The sequence below is a fragment of the Triticum urartu genome, chromosome 1 (genome assembly GCF_003073215.2).
Source record: "Triticum urartu cultivar G1812 chromosome 1, Tu2.1, whole genome shotgun sequence".
NCBI classification, from domain to species: Eukaryota; Viridiplantae; Streptophyta; class Magnoliopsida; order Poales; family Poaceae; genus Triticum; species Triticum urartu.
Genome location: NC_053022.1, coordinates 396,240,459 through 396,260,181, shown reverse-complemented (window position 1 = coordinate 396,260,181; position 19,723 = coordinate 396,240,459). Strand labels below are relative to the sequence as shown.

Below are 19,723 nucleotides of genomic sequence, written 5' to 3'. Positions count from 1 at the left end.
TTCCCCTCTAATTTTTACACATATACTGCAAGATATTTTATCAGTACCAAATGCCTCTCCTTCCCCCCCCCCCCCCCCCCCCCCCCCCCCCAAACACACACACACCCAAGATCCAAACACACCGTTTACTATTAGCAATTCAGATATATGAGAGTCAGTTTGTGGTTGCTTTGTTGCATAAAATCACAACGCAATCATCGGTTAGCTTTGGCAAATATGAAAACCACGGTACAAAAAATATTTCCAAAATATGAATAATATAGTAATGAAAATAAATTTAGACAAAACTTGAATCATTGAAATTATACAAAGGAATATATAATGGCTGTGTCATACCAATGGTGCAAGTTCAGTTGCCAAACACCGCCGAGCTCTCTCAACATATACACGAGCTTCTTCATACTGTAACGGAACACAAAAATCCAAACTATGATCAAATTATGGAAAGAATGTAATCAGAGTTCAAAATAGGAACATACTCCACCTTTTTGCAACGAACTGAAAGAACAGCCCTAAAGAAAGCACCATTACTGCTTCCATCACCACTAGCAGTTGTGTTACCCAACGAGCGGAGCTTGTTTTCGTCCCCATCATCCAGACGAGAAACATATTCAGACATCTGGTCCCACTCACCCATATGCCAAGCAGCATTTGCAGCCTATAGGAACAGAAACAAAAAGAAGAAAAATTAAGTTCACCTGTTAAAAGTTATCTATAAATGGACAAGAAGATTTATCCACAACCATTGGAGCCATTTCCAGCCGAGCAGGCGGTTCTGCACCAGTCCATTGCTCCCTGCATAATGTGCTTAAATCTTCCCACCGAGCCAAGGACGCTAGGCACCTCATCCTCCCTAACATAAGCATGATTCTCAGCTGGTTACATTTGCTATGTATACTAAAGAAGATTCATATATGAATTATTAGACATAAATAACTCGCTATGTGGTTTTCTTTATTTTTCTTTTACGCGCACAATCATATTTGAACAGAAAATGACTTCCACAATAAGCCAATAACAAGGGTGCCCTAGTGGAGGATCTGAGAATTTTCAAAATGGTATTCTGGAAACTGTTTCTCAGGATTGGAAAGTGACAAGTCTTTGGGAAGGAGGGTACGGTGCAATAAAGAATAAGTAATGACCATACCCAATGTAGCATCCAAATTTTGGCTGTGTTGTAAAGGGCCAGATGCTTGAGATGACTTCATGGTATATGCCCTTAGGGCCTCATCCCAACGGTGCAATTTCTCATACCTACATTACACAAGATTAAACAGATATTGAAACAAGAAACTTGAATCATTAAAAATGATGGGTCTTATTTTAGCAAGTTTCAACCATATTTATCATTCAAAGCCATTAGTTTAGAAGTACTAATTATAAATGCCAGATAAGGATCATAATAAATGTGAGAAAATGATTCTTTGGCAACGGGGTCATAGGTGCAGTAGTAACTGGCATATACCAGGATTCCTTTAACTGAACTTCTAGATGCTGCTGTGAGTAAGTCAGTATTCCAATAGCTGCCTGTAGAAATTAAAAAAAGGTTTAAAAACTATAAAGATTACTCCTTTATCCTTTCACATGACACAAGGACCAACCTCATGCTGGTGCAGTTGATTGTTAATATGAATAAGGGATTCAACCACTGTAACAGGATTTGCACCCATCTTCTTTGAACATACAGCTTCAAACTCCATTTCTTTATAATGGAGGGCTTTTGCATATGCTCGACACTGAAAAAATAGTTCAGAAGTTTCAATAAAACACACATGCTCATGGAGATCTCAATAGTTTGCCAAAGAACACAAAGAGTAACAATACAGCTAACCTTCTCAGCAAGTGCGCCAAGGAGCCTAGTATCAATTGGAAGAGGCTTCTCATCATGTTCCATAAACTCTGCCTACTTACAGAAGCGGACAATTAATAAAAGAAACAGCATGACAAATGAATTGTAACTTTTGTATACAAAAATCCTACGACCAAACTTACCAAGTTCAACAGCGTTGCAAGAATTTCTGGTGGTATGTTTTGAGATGAGAATGCTGTCTTGAGACTTCTCACTAGTTGCTCCTGGGATGATTCGGTCATTTGGGCCCAGCAACTTGCAAAACCCGCAGCAAACAACTCGCGTCCAACAGAGGGCTGAATATTTCTGTCAGAAAATAATTCACAGCATGATCAACACATTACAAAGAACAACTGCTTTACCTGAAGCTGTGCTAGCCTTGCACAAGTGCGTAGAGCTGGAGATGGTGACTCTTTGAGAAGTGCAATACTAAAGTGCCTCATCCATTCAGCCCAATCTTCTCTAGTACTTCTCTGAGAAGCCTCGCCAGCACTTCTCAACCGAACATCGTTGACCTGCAGCAACCAAAAGTCTAAATTAAGTATAAGAAAAATATAGGGCTACATGAAAGAGCAGATGAACAATACAGGTTGTCAATCATTTTTCTCGAACAGAAGCAAAACCATCAATTACAACAATCTACTACCTAGTGACTACAACAGAGAAAGAAAATAGAAGAACAAGAAACACACACATCAGCCTGGTACAAAGACAAGCAACTATCACATTAAGTGGTTAGCAAGTGGTCATATTGATATGTGTGGCTACCATGAATACTTAAGCGGGTGTGTACACAGTAGCTGCTCAGAAACACTGAACAAGAACGTTAAGATTTAATTCTTTTGAAAAGGAACCAAGGTCCTCCCAGGTGAAATAACAATCTTCCAAAAAGTCAAAGGTTTTATGGGCAAGAGTGAGCTCTGATGTCTTAAAAGCTAGGCAAAGTTGTCAAAAGAACAACGGAAAACAATAATTAGTAAGAAGCAGAATACAAGTGAAGAAATCTATCAAATATAGCTGGAACCACAAAGCATATTACTTGATGACTTCTTGGTTGCCGCTGTGTTTCATCAGCTTCCTCGGAAGGAACACCCTCAAAATCACCAAGGGGGTCACTAATAACATCAGGTGGACACTGTGTGTACTTCTGTACTGACAAGTTATCGGAGATGAACAGTTCTCGCCTTAGTAATCGATTTTCAGTCTCATCCCATTTTTTGTACTGTAAGAAGTAAAACATGAAAAATTAGACAAAAGACATCAAAAGGTACAATGCATAATATTAAAACAGGGTACCCGCAAATGGTGCTTCACAAGAAGTTTGCGTATTGATGGTATGAAAATTGTAAATTCCTCTCCGAGAGCATGTGCGAGCGAGCAGAGCGCCTCAGCAGCTTCTTTCCGTAAATCATCATTGTTTCTACTCACATAAGGGGAAATAACAATCAAAGAAAAGAGATGCACAAGACAAAATGTATTAATTAAACTGATAAAAGTAAAAATAACCAGTTACAAATTAAGTAGAAATAAAAATAATATTGTGATAATAGATATGCTACGAAAACAAGAACGTAAAAAGCACAAGGAAAATCCAATATGCTAGATACATTAAATTATTTGTAACCATAAACCTTACCCATCCAAGACGAGCTTCAGATGATGCACTAACGCCGATACATGAGTACCAACCTGGACAAGATATATCGAAGATGCATGATGAGCAATACAAAAGCACAGAAGCAACCTTTTGCAAAAAAGATATGATACATCAAACTTGATTAGAACATCAACCGACCTGCACCTTAGGTATAAGCTTAGTCAAAGTAATGATAGCACGCCGTCGGATGTCAACTAGCTCCACTTTAAATAAACGAACAAGCACTGGAGCAACCAAGTGCATGTGCTCATCCAAATTTCCTAAAAGGTGCCATAAGTTAACATATGCTAGTTTCAACATAAATTAGGGACATGAAAAAAAAGTAGGAGTTGGATACAAACCGCCAAACACTTCAAGTGTGTGTAATATGTCAGGCACATAGCAATAATCATTGCAGCGTTCAGCATCACCCAAGACTTGAATACAACTTGGCAAAATATGGAGTAAATACACTCTGAACTCATCATTCAATGCTAAGCATAGTTGCTCAACAAGATGAAGAACCTGGAGAAGCAAGACAGTAAAATTAAGAAAATCACAATATGAAACACCAGAATCACAAAATTATTACTCCACAAATTTTCTGTTTGCCATGACATAATTATTAGGAATACATAGAAATTATATCATTTAAACTGGACTTCTCACAAACGACGCTCAGGAAACATAGTCACTCACCCAACCACAGAATCAGTTTGGGTGCACCCAATCTTTCAGCAGGTTAGCAAGACATGCACTAAATACACAGAACTCACTATACGGCATGGTGAATGCTTAACCAAGGCAATAGTGAGTGGTTAACCAAGGATGAATATGCAAGAAAATAGTAATCATATGTTTGTATCTATAAAGAGGGTGCAAATGATGAGCTACGAATAGCACATTCGTGTACACACTACCACTTCTTAATTTTCTAAGGGTTCCCCTCTTGCCTGATTCCAACCAAGTCTCCCACCTCTATTTTCGTATCTATTGAAATAGACAATTATGTTATTATCCAGCAGGTCTATATGTTATCTGCTGGCTTATTACGTAGTACATTGTACTATTCTTTTCTAGTAAACTACAATATTGCTACCCTGCCAATAATGCAGCTATTATATTACTACAGTGAACTATGCGTTGTCGGGAAGTACCCATATTAAATTCCACTGTTATCAGCTGACTTATGATTTTAAAACTGGGGTGGGGCTATCTTGTGTAAGATATATGGCGACAGGGATCTTATTTAGTTAACCTTGTCCTATAGAAGATCAGTTCAGAGTTTGCACTGTAACGAATAAAATAGCCATGCGCACAGAAGCATGTGGTGACAAAAGATGATACCAACCGTTGAATATAGTCATCAACAGAACTAACCTAAAATAAGTGGGATAGTTGAAATTGAGCATCAAGCCTACTGTATGACTGAAGAAAAAAATTGCAGTTTACTGTTTGCCTTTTGTGTTCTTTCCCATGTAAGCATGCCATTATGCCTCATCTAGGGAAATTAGAAAATGTAGGTGTGCAACAGAACATAACAACAGAGGGAAAGTGTTATTACTGGAGAACCCTGTGGGCCCTGTATAGTCCGCTTTGGTGCAGGAAGGCTGAACGAGGAAGTCCATAATTCGGAGACAAGAGACAGTATGTCTTGTAAATACTTCCGAATGTGCTGAAATAAGTAAATCTGATGAGATACGCTGGATACCAATTGCAACAGCAAAAATCTTCGAAGAATGAAATGAAGAGAAAGGGTAACACTAGAAGGGCCATCTTACCTGTCGAACAATAGATATTAATGTCCCGAGTTTCCAGGTTATGAACTCTTTCAAACCACCGTCCTCGCACATACGAACGGCGCGGAATAGCTCAGGGAGAACCTTCCAGTCAAAAGAGGAAGTATTTCAGAAAAAAAAAAAGGTGCAACTCTAACATGTATTCTATCTTTTCACACAAAAACATAGCAGTACCAACCCAATTGCCTTATATCTAACCCTAATACTCCCTCCGTTCCAAATTATTTGAAGTTCTAGCTTTGTCCTAAGTCAAACAAACTTCTATACATTTGACCAAGTCTACAGAAAAAATGTGCTAATAGTTATAACATCATACATATATATAGGTATATATATAGCACCGCTAAAGTGAGCCTGAGCGCAAAGTAAATTATTCTGCGCGCTGGTCCGCCACACGCGAGCCACCGTGCTCTACCCAAACCAACATGGGTCTCCTGATTCATGCACACATAACCACCCCACGTTTGATTAATCGAACGTAATCTGGCAGCCTTCAATAGTAATCAAGCCATACCTCAATAGTAATAAGCCTTGTGGCTACGACTGCTAGGTCGATGCTAGTTGATAGTAAAAGGTTATCTCTATAGAATGAAACCATTGTGGTACATAGAAAACAAACCTCTGCTCTAATTTTTTACTACCATTATATGCCATGTTTACTAGTACAAATATATCAACTGGAAACCTATATGCTAGTAGTATTAGGCCTAGCCGTAAAGAGCTATGCATCATTACCGTAAGATCTTTAACATTTTATGGTAATATTACTTAAGTTTGGAAAGTCACATGTACACATAACTACTGCATGTGAGTTCCAATTTACACCGTCGCTCATGAACGTGCACATGCACTTTTTACTAGAAAATCCTACCTGTTTATTACCGTGTTCATCAGGTTTACCACCAACTTCTTATCCTATGCATCAGTCGTAACTACCTACAGATCATTACAACATTGGGAGAAACCTTTTACCATCAAACCAAAGAATTTGCTGGTTTGGTTGACTTTACCTACCACAGGAGCGCATGATAAGGCTTACGCACGGGACTGGTAATGTTACCATGGAGTGGTGCGTGGCACCTTGTAATGATTTTATTTCCGTTACACGGACCCTGCGCAAGTGGGAGCTATGTGCACCGGGCTGCCGTGCCCTTTTTTTACCATACATGACAGTTTTTTTACCATGGTTAGTAGCAGGAGCCGTGGGGCACTTTCGCGTTGTGCCTTGTGCGGTGCATGGAATCTGGTAAAGAAATTTAATTCCGTAACCATTCATTGCTAGCATTTTTACCGTGATTAGGGAATAGTTCCGCCAGGCAGAGGTTTGGCGTGCTGCAGCAGTAACAAAAATTATATCCGTTACCATATTTACTATTGGTTTTACCTTCATATGCTACAGATAGGTGGTGGTGGGTTGTACTGCGCGAGCGGCACGCCGTGTAATTAGCACCGGAGAATATGATTAGAGGATTTGCGTGGGCGCTTAGTTTAGCGCCACCGAGTATATAGAACAAAAAATTATTTCATGAAATATAACAAAACTAATTTGGTGTTGTAGATGTTGATATTTTTTTTTCTAGAGACTTGGTCAAACTTAAAAGAATTTGATTTAGGACAAATCTGGAACTTCAAATACTTTGGAATGAAGGGGGTATATTGAAAGCTTGGAACTACAAAGGTTGTTTAGCTTTCTGGTTGTGATTCACTCAACCAGATGAAAACTTTATCTGTTCAATAAATGATCTTGGGACCCATCAAGAATTTGGATAACTGGAGAAATGGAGATCACAGGAAATCTTGGGAAAAACAACTGATACTGTTTGAAGAAACTTGCTAGGTACAACTTTCTCATGACATAAAAAAGGTTATCCTGCAATTAAGCTTGAAATTTGACATTGTTGTTAAAACTCCCCAAATCACATAATTCATGATTTGGTTGTGGAAGGACTTCAGTTGATGCAACAAACAGGTTGTTGACCCAAATCAGTTACGGTTCCTTGGAAAGCTAACAACTCAAGGCCATGCATGGCCAAAGTATCAGCTAGAAATAGAATGTCTCATGCATGAGTATTCCAGTCAGCCAGAGATGGTGGATCATATCTGGACAGTATTGTGGTGAAACATGACTACTATAAATGCATAGAACTTGCAGAGTTGCAGTACAGTAGAGAAAATGAGTCTCACCTTTGGTAAATAGGGAACACAGCCAAGGCCCATTGACTAGATCCAAATGTATCACAGAGAACACAAAAAAATTATTAAAGTGATAATGCAGAAACATAGTCTAAAGGACAAATTATTCAAAATAGAAATATTACCTTAAAAACGAAGATAAGAGAGCCGACAACCATTTGATGATAACTTGCAAGGGAAGGATCTCGGAGAATTCGCATGAGAGAACTAATTGCAACCTGGCAATTGAGAATTACGGTTAAAGGGACTAACACAAGGGTCCTTCCTGTTTCCAACATAGGTAACACAAAATCATACCGTTGAATAGTAGTCCTCAGACGCCGAAAAAGATGGCCAGAAATCAGTTGGTGTCTCTTCCATGGAAACGATATGTTGTGCAGTCTCAACTGTTGGACGTAGAACCTCTCTATGTTGACCAGGTAAATTATGTTGACCAGGTAAATTATGTTGATTACGCTTATGTGCATGAGGGTCCAACGCACCCATAATCCCTAAAACCTGTAAAATATATCACCTTATAACACAAGGGCACTATAATTGTTTTTCATGAAACAGCAACGCATCAGCCAAATAAATACCTTCAGAACTTCCAATCTAGTCGACCATTCCAATTCACCATTCAGCAACTTCAAGAGTAAGCCAAGCAACGGAGGATATTCGTTATAGGGAGCAATAACATAGCTGATGACCATCCATGAAAAATCAGAAAATATAAGCGATGACCAAGCCATGGCAATACATACATAGTGAAATTAATTACTCTACAACATATATGAAAACAAGTACTTGGACGTTATAACGCAGCTATCTTCCACATTAGTAACTGGGCGTCCACCAGTTGGCTAGCGCCTCGCACCGGGTGTGTGCGAAGACCACCACCAGCGTGCGAGCCCTCTGCTCCGCAGGGTATGTGCCTTCATTGTTTCTTCTTAATTTAAAAAGGCACATGCCCTGTTGGTGAGTTTTTATTTTTACATATTAGCAAACTATCATCAAGGGTCAAGACTTGAGAGCCATGTGTGCCCGCAAGGCAGGAAGCGGAGCAGGTAGTTGTACCAAACACAAAGGGTAAGATACCACCCAAGAAAGTGAAGTTTTTAAGGGGGGCTCACAATGATTCTATAACTACCGAGTGTTACGAATGTAATGTTTATAGGACGGCTTGGCTCATGGGCCCATCAAACCTAGGATTGGCATGTCTTCTTTCTTTACAAAAAAACTGTAGGGAAGGCCCCGATAGTATATATTTACAAGAGAGAGGGGGGTATATACCGAGATATTTACAAAGAGTTAAAAACAGAGAGCAGTTTATATACAAGCCAGGAGGTTAATATAAAGAGTCAATCCAGCTACCAAGAGGAGCCTAGAGCTCCTCCTTGAATCTAAAGGACAACAAGCTCAAGCTTGGTATCAGGGGAACATGGTAAAAAAAAAAACTTCGAGTTCTACTGTTAGATATGGTGAAATGCTGCTAAAAAACAGTTCAGCCTCGTCGCATCTATTTGACCAAGGTCATCATCGGTGGTCCACTGGATGCTTAATTTTTTATACAGTTAGGCAAGGCTGAAAGGGGCACAACTAAGAGGTGGTTCCGCATTTCTCATGGTCTGTCGCTGCAGAGGCCCATGAATTGTACTCCGTCCGTCTCAGTGCATAGGGCATGTGCATAGTTCTAGGTCATCGATTTGACTAACTAAAATTGTGTTATATGTCATCAAAAGCATATCACTGGATTCATATGTGAATGCAGTTTCTAAATATATATATTTTATTACATATAATACATATTTAGCTAGTTAAATTGATGACCTAGAACTATGTGCATGCCTTATGCACCGAAATGGAGGAAGTATACTACTATGTTTTTAAGGCGACGCCTTACCGCCTTAGGGAGGGGGGGCGCTTTGGCGCCTAGGCGACGCCTAGGCGGGCGCTTTGGACGCCTAGGCGCCCAAAGCGGTCGATTTTCCAAAGCGGAGGGGGAGCGCTTCGACGCCTAGGCGTCGCCTTAGGGACGCTTTAAAAACATAGGTATACTATATTGCTAACAAAATACTGTGAATACTCACATTTTCTTTTTCTCTAAAACTAAGGTCACGATTACTATTTCAAACCTCAAGTTTGGAGTAGGAAACAACGCTAAATATGCTAACACCAATAAGAACAAGCAATAACAAACTTTAACGGACAGGCAGAAAATTTTAACAGCGAAAATCTTGTGATACAGAATTGATGTCATGTTGTGAATTTGAGACATGCAACTCAATATGCACAAAATGCGAGAAGACAAAAAAAGGCATGTACCCTGTGCTTTGAATAACTTGTCCAAGGGTTGCTACTGCGACTTCCCTTTTGCTCACAGAACCTCCATCCAAAAGAGCATCCACAACCAGAGGCATTAGCTCAGGAAGATATTGCCTCATTGCAAAACCACCCTATCACGCAGAACACAAATCATCACAAGTCAGAAGTCCTGGTTGGACCCATTGTTACACGACAAGATTGGACCAATTTGAACTTATGTAAAAGTAGAGGGGCTAAAATGAACCAAACATCACATGATAGAGAAAGACATACCACTTTGGCCAGTTCCCCGACAGTGGCAAGCACTCCCGCAGCAAGCACAATATTGGCCATTGGTCCTGTTCCTTCACAAAGTCTAGCCACCAGCGCCTGATAGAAAACATGGAAGTAGGAAGGCTAGCACAAGAAACAGTGTAAATGATCTCATGTCTTACTAACCTTGTGAATTGGAGCAATATAAGGAAGTATTAGCCGTGGACAGCTCCTAATTAAGCAGCCCAACAATCTAGCACTTTCCTCTCTACACTTGCTATCCATACTGCAGACAGCATAAAGATATTTAGAAGCATGAGCCTGTAGTAACACAATATGAATTGAAACCAGCACTGATCATTATTAGCACAACAATTTTAGATGCCACAAACCTTTGATCAAGATAAGTGAGCAACTGTATAAGATAGCGACGAAGGGCAGGCAGTACATATGCAGGGTTTTTTTCAGACAATCTGCCTGCAACTAAAATTGCCAATTCTCTTACGCCGTACTCCTAAAGCATGGAGCAAGGAAAAAAATTGTCAGCAATAGCAAGGGTCATATAATGTTTAGAAATTACTTGCTACTAACAGATATATGAAGGGAACGTGAACTGGAATAGTGCAAAGAGAACAACAAAATATCCGGATCCTAATGTAGATATTTCTCAGCATGGATATAATAACCAAGGACTATTCTTTTTTGCTTGCAAAGATGTGGTATTTAAACACTACTTTCACAATGTCCCTGCTCCAAAAAATACTTTCATAAAAGAAGAAAAAATAAGAACAAACTAAACAAATGTGCCAAAAGCACCTGGTAACATATCTATAAGTGTCTAATAGCCTACTCTATATGGTAACTGATAAACACGCCATACAGTGTACCTCGTCATTTAAGGCAACAAAAATTGAAGTCAGGATGTCAGCTTGGGCCAAGAAATCATCAAAAGTCGGATTGCGGCACAGAGCCCTGAAGACTGAACTCCTAACACCAACATCAGAATCAGCAACTGCAGCAATAAGAAGTTTTTCCACTATCTGCAGAGGGATATAACAAGAATGACATGATCAATACTATGTCAACCAAAATGCATCAGAGGAATTATCACTATAGTGCCTATGACACAATATAAAGTGTGCAACCCCCATGAACCAAGTCCAAATCTAAAAATAATGTGTAACCGACAGGGATCGATGGCTTAAGCATGAGTGACTATCACACAGCTGGTCAGTCAATAGACAAGCTCCTGATTGCAGGTCCTTTCTGTGTGTAGGCAAAATCATTCTGTATTAACCCAACAAACTAACCCTTGCCTCCACCCGACGCACTCACTCAACACCACCGTCTCCAACAGCCATTGTGCCACCTCCTCCCTCCCATTCTTCCTAGTCGATGCAGCCTCTGAACTCCACTCTACGAACCCACCACCTCCTCCAGTTAGGCCAGTTTCAATCTTCTGCTCCATTTACATTTAGTGATTCCTAATCTGCTCACTTGATGTTGTCTAGTAAGGCAGTAACTAAGTACATCCTATGTTTTTAAGGCGACGCCTTACCGCCTTAGGGAGGAGGGGGCGCCCAAAGCGGTCGATTTTCCAAAGCAGAGGGGGAGCGCTTCGACGCCTGGGCGTCGCCTTAGGGACGCTTTAAAAACATAGAGTACATCTGATGATTTGTTAATAAAGACAGTAATGCAGTTACTAGGTACATAGTGATTTGCTATGGGCAATGGCGAGTAGAGGCTCTCAATGTTCTGATGCCATGGTAGTACCGAGTTTGCTGCTCTTCTGATCCTCATGTATTGTTACCTGATGTATCATGTTGTCTGCCCAACCTTGTTTTGTGGAAATGCATATCGTCGCACCCATAACATGTGTGGGGCAACTTAAACAATCATGAAATATGTTAACAGGTATAAATATCCTAGTTCCCCACTGTGCCATATATGATGCGAACTACTTCCTCTACCCTTTCACGCCTATCCTCTTCTCATACATGGTTTGCTTCATGTCAATGTTTATAAATACTACAGTTCCACATGAGAAACTTTACTCATTCAGTGTAAAAATCATCATTCATGATTAAATTGTAAATTGTATGCAGACATGCATGCATAAATTAACATATTCAGTGCAATGAAAGATGGTAGGAGCCGTCTACCATGTCATATCTTATGAGACGTTAACTCAGTTTCCCGCATTCTACATTACCATGCAAGTTACGTTTCAAACTAAAACATGTACCAATTGATACTAGTCAATTGTCTCTAATATGTTATCTACACCATAAGGCTAATTAGTGTATGGAGTAGCCAGTTAATGCCAGTACTATGTCCAGGTGTGAAATTTGTGTTGAGGGTACCAATGGTTTTTTTATGAGAATGCAATTCCTCCATTTCACAATATAAGTCCGCTTTTTACTTAGAAATAGCCATTTCACAAAGATAAGAGACATGTGTGGTGGGACTATGGGACTATGGGAGAGAGCTGGCCAAGGCTATGATGAGGTTCCACAGTAAGCACACAATAGTTGTTGACATGTTTTTTCTTAAGAGGGCTAAGGCACAGGTGCTCATGTGTTGTAGAGCAAAATAATAAGTTACTTCAAAGTAACATAGATATATGGTCGCCGAAGGCTTGAATCTTTTATATGGTTCTTTAGAACGCTATTACCAGGTCAACTTATGTTTTCAAACTGGAAAATACAAAATCAAGAAATTCATTAATGAACTATGGTTAATTTCAGCTTACCTGTGTTAAAAAATTGTTGCTTCAGTTTTTTCAGCTAATAGTTCAGAGTAAAAAAAATATTATGCCAATTGCAGAATTTTGCATGATGGTTCAACAAATTATTAGCTTCACCCCAAATGCAAGAAGTCATGTATGATGTTACCAGAAGTAGTAAAACAAAGGGTGGTGTAGGCAGTACCGAAGTTTAGATATGGTATTTAATGTGGCAAGCTGAAGCAGTATCGTGTAACGAATTTTCAATAAAAATCCAATCAAGAAAGATATGGTTCACGACATGCTTGACTGTTATATTGAATAACTAAGTCTGATCAAGAAGGGCGTGCTTCAGAACATGCTTGCATAGAAACTGAGATTTTGGATTTTATCTGTGACTATGGCTTCTGTAACGAAACAATTGCACATGCAGTTATTAGTAACTCGTTTCAAAGCATTTATCTCAGCTCTTCCCAAAAATACATGTTATAGCAGGCATGTCTAGTAAGTACTAATAATAAGCATCAAACAGGATAGCTTCAGTATGCATGTCAGATAATTAATGAACACATGATGAAGTTGAAGACAAACCTCTTCTACAAGACGACGGCGCTTAGCTCCTCCCATACGATTTGACCTATTTGAACTGAACTGTGAAGTAGACGAAGCAGAAAGAGAGTGTGCAACTAATCTGCAACAGCATATCGCAGCAGCTTTTCGGGTACTGCTATCCTCATCTTCCAGATAAAGGATGACACTCTCTCTTGCCAATTCCAGGAGCTCATGACCCTGAAACCAGTACATAATTTAAAGCCCGAAGATGATGACAATCACACAGCTCAGTGGAGCATTTCGAACCTTAAAGTTAAAGTTTGCCAGGGTACGCAGAGCAAGTTGGACAAGCACTGGACCACTAGAATCCACAAAGTGCTGCAAACTGTTGGATCTGGTTGCTCGATTAACAGTAGAACCGGACCTCGTAGATGACTTTGGAAGTGCTTGAGCTATACAATCCAATAAACGCTCTTGAATAGTTGGCAGTAGAGACGGGATGCTGTAGGAAATGGGGAGGTAATGTTTTCATGCCAAGGACAGAATAAAGCAAGAGAATTCAAACCAAGAAACAATACCTGGTACTTATAGACTCAAGTGCATCTACAAGTTTATCAGAAAGACCGGCAGAAAACATGGCATCTAGCAGCCCACCACGAATATGGCGTTCCATTGCAAGACCCATGGCTTTTGAAAAGCTTCCAACACAAGTAATAGCCTCAAGAGATGGACGTCCTCTGCGAGGAGCAATCTGCGAACAGAAACGCGCCATTAAGCAGGAAAAAGTTCAAGTAAACACCAAAGTACAAAAGGGTTATGAAGCATACTGCTTCATGCAGAAGTGGGGTAATTAAGGGCAAACTGGGCACAAGTTCTGCACCCAAAGCACCAGCCATCTCTCCCAGAGCAACAAACCCACTAGCACGCTCATCCGGGGTACGTAGAACAAACAAGATATGTTCCATGCATATCTGGGAATGAGAACAACGCATGTCAAGCTTGCATGGTTATCAAACTATTGTGTTTCTGTTATAACTTCAAAATTAAGAAAAAATTGATACAAGAAATGAATCATATAAGGTGCAAAAGAGAAGAAAATGGTTTAGTTCAAGAAATTTAGCAGCGGGGAAAACCTTAAGGTAGTTGGTCACAAATCTGTCTCGCAGGAAGTGAGCAATTCGAGGAAGAAGAGATGTTATACTACGACGAACAAGCTGATCCCGGTGTTTCAAGTACGTGAGGACTATATCAGCCACTTCTCTGTACCTAGACATCATAAATTCCCCAGTATTCCTGCAATATTTCATGCAACAGAATCAGAGTATGCAAAGCTGCGTATTGTTGCCACAAGGGAAAAAGAAAGGGGTTGATGCTGTTTTGCTATATTGATGATCATAAATGCCAGAAGTTAAAACATGTGTTCCATAGTAAAAGAAATACAGGAAAGTATGGTACACTAGCAAACAGCCATAAGAAAAAAAACTTGCGGCACTATGAATATTGTGACAAACTTCCGGGGGGGAATCACTGCAAAATGAACTTTAAGTTACCTCAACAATTCTCCAACAGCCAATAATGAGCCATGGATGCTATGAACAGAAGCATTTTTGCCAAGTCCCACTTGTGCTGCTTCACACATGCGGTAATACCTGGTAACATAACATCATGAAAAAAATAAGATAGACAAAAGGGCAATATTCTTAGCTCATATAGTCGAGTCAAGTCACCAAGGTAGCAGCATGCCACTTAGTTCTGACTAGTCTGGCTACTGTTTTCTACAAAAACTACAGAGAGCAGAGTTACACACACTGAAATCAGTGGTAGTGTGGTACACAAACTGCAAATCAGAGTTGGGTTTGCTGCAATACTAAGAGAAAGGCTCAGCTCATCACTAATCAGAGAAGTTGAATTGTTGGCTGAAGAGACCAATGACCAACATGCAGATTAATCACATTGCAAAATGGTATCCCAGAAGTATATGGTCAGTGCTTTGCAACAAATAAACGACCGCGATGTGCTTTGGACATTGTTCCTAACAAACTAGCATAAATAGTTGCTGAGGGACACAATGTGTAATCTTACAACCAAATGCAATATATAACTTCTTTAGACCCAATGGTAGATTGAACCCCATGCAATCATGCAACATATGTTTAATCCTTAGAAGATGGGATACATCAACCATCAACAAGATGCTTAACAAGTGAATTCGTCAAATTCTGACTAACAGAGTAAGAAAATGGCAGTCTTAACTCTTAAGTGATCCAGTTGAGGCTACAAATGCTAGCTAGTCATAAGAGTAGTTAGTGGGGAGCATGGATGGGATTGAATGTAAGAAGTTACCAAAGGCTTGATATCAGTTTCAATTTGCAATTTTGGCCAAGGAGTTATTCCTAAACTTAGTGGAGTGGATGAGTGATCACTAAAAAAAGGGCAGCCTGGTGCACGTATCTCCCGCTTGCGCAGGGTCCAGGGAAGGGTCCAAACACTTTGGGTCTATAGTACGCAGCCTTTCCCTACATTTCTGTAAGAGGCTGTTTCCAGGACTCGAACCCGTGACCTCATGGTCACAAGGCAACAGCTTTACCACTGCGCCAAGGCTCCCCTTCAAGTAAATAAACATGGGTCCCAGTATTTGGTGCAAATAAGAGCTTAATAGACGAAGCATTGACACCATAACAATCCTCTTAACCACCAGACAGTTTACAGTAAGCTATTTCAAGTGCTGATCTCATACAATACAGCAATAGAGGTGAGGATAAAAGTATGCTTACCACTGTACACGCCACCGTGTCTCCCGCTTTTCTATAACATGAAGACAAGCACGCAAGGCTTCCACTGCTCGTTCGCGCACAGCCTGTTTGGGGTCTCTCAGTGCTACCCATATAGCATCAACAAATTCAGGAACATGAACATTGAAAGTTGTGGAAGCATTCTCAGCCATCTCCTACAAATATATACGAAAAGGACACATTTTAGACAGATCATAAGCTCACTCATATTCACTGTAGTGCTTAACATTAGAAAATACAACTCATTATCAAGTTTAGCGTAATGAAATTTTGCGTAGAATTTGTCTACCATCATGACCTTGATTAAAACTTGTAATAACTATAGATTATGGAAGCTGACAAGTTACAACTTACTTTGAGAATAAGAACAGCTGCAAACCGACGATACTCTACTCGGTCCCCCTCAAGCCACCCTAAAGCAGTTTTAATCTGTAAAAAAAACTGCTTGTTAGCAGATTGAAAGACATATTCAAGAAAATCAGAACCAACTATAACATACCTGTCGCTCAACTTCATCTGCAGTCATTGCTCCCCCAGCTTTTGCTAAATGACCAAGCACAGTACTCGCTGGAACTAGGATTTCAGGGTCACGCTTTACTTCAAACACATTTCTCAAGAAACTGGCGAACTTGGAGACCTTTGAAGCACCTTCTCCGAAGGGCATATCAATCAATGCATCGATAGCACGGAGAGCCAGCAAATTTTCAGAAACATCGTTACTTTGCAATAAACTAGATATCTGCTCATAGAGCTGATCCATAAACCTAAGAAAAGCTTCACCGCTGAGATCTCGAGCTTCCTCCTCGACATGCTTTCGCAGGGCAGCAGCAATAACATCCTATTAGAGAGGAGTACAAAACATATCAATCTAGAAAAGCATATTGTTCGATATACGAAGATAGGTGCCAGTCAACATAAGGAATAAACAGTATCAACAACCAAAGAGTCTTGTGGTTAACTATCCAAGGAGCCAAACCTCAAAAACCCCAAAGGTACCAAATTAGGAATGACATCTATGTTGCATTGCCATAGACGTAAAAACCATATGTGGGAACTACTAATTTCGCGTTATTTCCACCAAAAGACCAACGCCTGTTCCTAGATTTCATGCTACATCTGATAGCCCAGCAGCTCTGAGGACATGAAACAACCACTCAATGAAGTATATATATGGGAAGCTATAGAACCACAGTACTCCACGCCATTGGTCATGCTAATCCGTACAGTACTACTAACACAAGCAAAATAACTCGATCAGGTAAACCCCCATTCCCGTTATCAACATCAATACCTACAAACAGCACCATCGCAAGCAACAAAACGATTGATCCAAGTAGCTTCCGGCAAGAGGATGAGACCTCATGACTGTTCATCCATTCGAGCCCGGAACCCTAGCTCCAGCCTAACCGCGCAAACAGCAACACCGAAATCTCAAAATCAGAACAAAGAGAAGGTAGGGAACGAACCGCTCCAGATGAGATGTAGGCCGCAATGTTGAAACTGTGGTCCTTGGGGATCAAATCTGCACGCCAAACGAAGCTTGGTTTTTAGCCACTCGCAGAAGAGAAAGAAATCGCTCGAAAAAAACGGCACGGAACAATCCGGGAGTGGAAGGGAGACAGTGGAACCATGACTTGGAGAACGGGGAGTACCTTTGGACTTCTTCCCGATCTCCGGGAAGTGCGGCGAGGGCTTCATGTCGACGGCGACTCCAGAGCAGTGGCGGATCTAGGATTTTAAAACAAGGTGGTCCACCTAAAAAAATTGACAACAAATATGGCATGCCAACATTCTAATTAATTTACCAATAGCACATAGAAATAGATCAATATGGTCTTACAGACGTACTAAAATTCTCAATTTTGCATAAGAGAAGCCTACATACTACATACCTTGAGAAGTTCAAAGAAGACGATATGGCATTGTTAATTTGTTACAGTAACTTGTTAGAGTGGCAAACAATCAGACAAATCATTATTATGTCACTGATCAGGTGTTCATGTACTGGGTAGAAAAATTAATGTGTATGCGTTCACAGGACTGTGTGCTCATGTACTGAGTAGCAAGTCTGGTTGTTTTGTTAATGCAGTAGACTTGACTCTTCCAACTGATTGATGCAATAGACAGCAAAGAGCAAACCCTAAATCAGAAATTGGGGAATGAGCAGTGCCACAGTGGACAACTTACCTCAAGTCCTCAGATCGGGCTAAACGCTGGCCGCCGGGCAGGATTGCTGGCTTGCTTCCGCCGAGTGCCGGGGTCGGCAGAGAGCGGACTGGGCGGCAGGCGCCGGCTTGCAGCGGCGCCAGGGGAGCGCGGCAGAGCCGAGCGCCGGGCGGGCAGGGGCGGCCCCTAGGCGTATAGCGACGGCGACGCAGACGGCGACGGGCGTCGGCGTCCTGCGAGGCAGGCCGGCGAGGCAGGCGGCGAGCCGGCGAGGTCGGGTGCGAGCAGGAGCTCGGTGGTGCGTCTGTCCCAGTGTCCCTGCGGGCGTTGTTTGTTGGGCTAGCCAGCTGAGATGGGTCGGGACGAGTATGCCATTGTTTGTTGGGCTCTTTCTTTTATCTGGTCCTGATGTAATTTCCTATGGTATGTATAGACCGGTCTATACTTTTTTCATCAGTATAGATCAGTCTATACATGCCATTTTTTAGTTCTAAAAAAATGGCATATGTAGGCCAGTCTAAAATGTTAGGGTGGCTCACGCATATCATGTCCGTCTTGTAGATATGCCTTTGCTCTCGAGTCGATGCCGCGGCGGAAAGCGAAGAAGAAAGGAATGGTGCAGAAGAAAACAAAAGGAGGAAGGAGGGGTGGAGCTGCGGGCGAGGAGGGAAAGAGACAGCGGGTGTTTTAATCCTCCAGATGAAACAAGAGTCATGGCTTAAAGCGGGAGGGAGAAGCGAGAAAGCGTCACGCTACCGGCCACCGGGGAGCGCGTGTGCATGTAAGGCGATGTCGAGGGGGCGGTGAGGCGGCCTCACGTGGAAGGAGGAAGCAACGGTGAGTAGGACAGTAGGAGGAGTATGGGTCCACGCGGAGCTGGATGCAGCACCGCATGGTATAAGTAAGGGATCCGTGTTTCCTTTTTCTTTTCGTTTTCCTTTTCGAATTTAGTTATGGGATATAGTAAGCTAAACTATTTTTTCGAGCAACAAAATTCTTTCTTAGCAATTATACTTGTTTTTTCCTATAGGTGGATGCAATGTTACTATGTGAATGAACAGTGAGCAAGAATAAAAGTTGGAACGGGTCCCAAAAGAGTTTGGGAAAACCTATAACTTTTTTCAAAACCTTATGGCCTTCACATATTTGGATGCAAGCAATCAAATTTTTTTAAGTTGATACATCGCAATAAGGCCAAAGCGAATTATAATGGATACACAACAGAATTATGACAAAACATGATCTAAACATTTACACAATGATCACCATTCTTCCGCAACAAGGTTTTATGAAAAGGGATAACACATTCGCATCGACGCCACCAATTCCAACATGTGACGGCTAAACACAAGGATTGCATCCTTGTTGTTGAATCAAAAAAAATGCCGCAACAAAAAGTGGCACGAAGACGACGCCTTCAACAATATAATGATGATGGTTATCGCTATAGGTTCC

General features: G+C 40.9%; 1 protein-coding gene across 1 annotated transcript in view; it reads right to left on the bottom strand.

Moving 5' to 3' along the window:
• LOC125514516 (serine/threonine-protein kinase TOR) overlaps positions 1-18,639 on the bottom strand; it is a 30,091-nt gene extending 11,452 nt beyond the window's left edge. The window contains exons 1-37 of the mRNA XM_048679858.1: positions 18,290-18,639; positions 17,755-17,857; positions 17,569-17,624; positions 16,602-16,940; positions 16,457-16,531; positions 16,085-16,257; positions 14,861-14,959; positions 14,444-14,603; positions 14,138-14,281; positions 13,889-14,061; positions 13,617-13,812; positions 13,350-13,547; positions 10,921-11,073; positions 10,426-10,547; positions 10,220-10,319; positions 10,055-10,150; positions 9,782-9,912; positions 8,056-8,158; positions 7,775-7,975; positions 7,603-7,695; positions 7,469-7,504; positions 5,267-5,368; positions 5,050-5,160; positions 3,848-4,010; positions 3,645-3,766; positions 3,486-3,538; positions 3,146-3,269; positions 2,889-3,071; positions 2,212-2,364; positions 1,993-2,145; positions 1,832-1,903; positions 1,602-1,736; positions 1,466-1,527; positions 1,148-1,254; positions 744-853; positions 485-658; positions 337-402 (exon numbers count right to left, since the gene is read on the bottom strand). Of these exons, the coding sequence (XP_048535815.1) occupies positions 337-402; positions 485-658; positions 744-853; positions 1,148-1,254; positions 1,466-1,527; positions 1,602-1,736; positions 1,832-1,903; positions 1,993-2,145; positions 2,212-2,364; positions 2,889-3,071; positions 3,146-3,269; positions 3,486-3,538; positions 3,645-3,766; positions 3,848-4,010; positions 5,050-5,160; positions 5,267-5,368; positions 7,469-7,504; positions 7,603-7,695; positions 7,775-7,975; positions 8,056-8,158; positions 9,782-9,912; positions 10,055-10,150; positions 10,220-10,319; positions 10,426-10,547; positions 10,921-11,073; positions 13,350-13,547; positions 13,617-13,812; positions 13,889-14,061; positions 14,138-14,281; positions 14,444-14,603; positions 14,861-14,959; positions 16,085-16,257; positions 16,457-16,531; positions 16,602-16,940; positions 17,569-17,624; positions 17,755-17,800 (4,584 nt within the window). The 5' untranslated portion in view covers positions 17,801-17,857; positions 18,290-18,639. The remainder of the gene's footprint in view (positions 1-336; positions 403-484; positions 659-743; positions 854-1,147; positions 1,255-1,465; positions 1,528-1,601; positions 1,737-1,831; positions 1,904-1,992; positions 2,146-2,211; positions 2,365-2,888; positions 3,072-3,145; positions 3,270-3,485; positions 3,539-3,644; positions 3,767-3,847; positions 4,011-5,049; positions 5,161-5,266; positions 5,369-7,468; positions 7,505-7,602; positions 7,696-7,774; positions 7,976-8,055; positions 8,159-9,781; positions 9,913-10,054; positions 10,151-10,219; positions 10,320-10,425; positions 10,548-10,920; positions 11,074-13,349; positions 13,548-13,616; positions 13,813-13,888; positions 14,062-14,137; positions 14,282-14,443; positions 14,604-14,860; positions 14,960-16,084; positions 16,258-16,456; positions 16,532-16,601; positions 16,941-17,568; positions 17,625-17,754; positions 17,858-18,289) is intronic.
• Between the last annotated feature and the right edge of the window lie 1,084 nt (positions 18,640-19,723).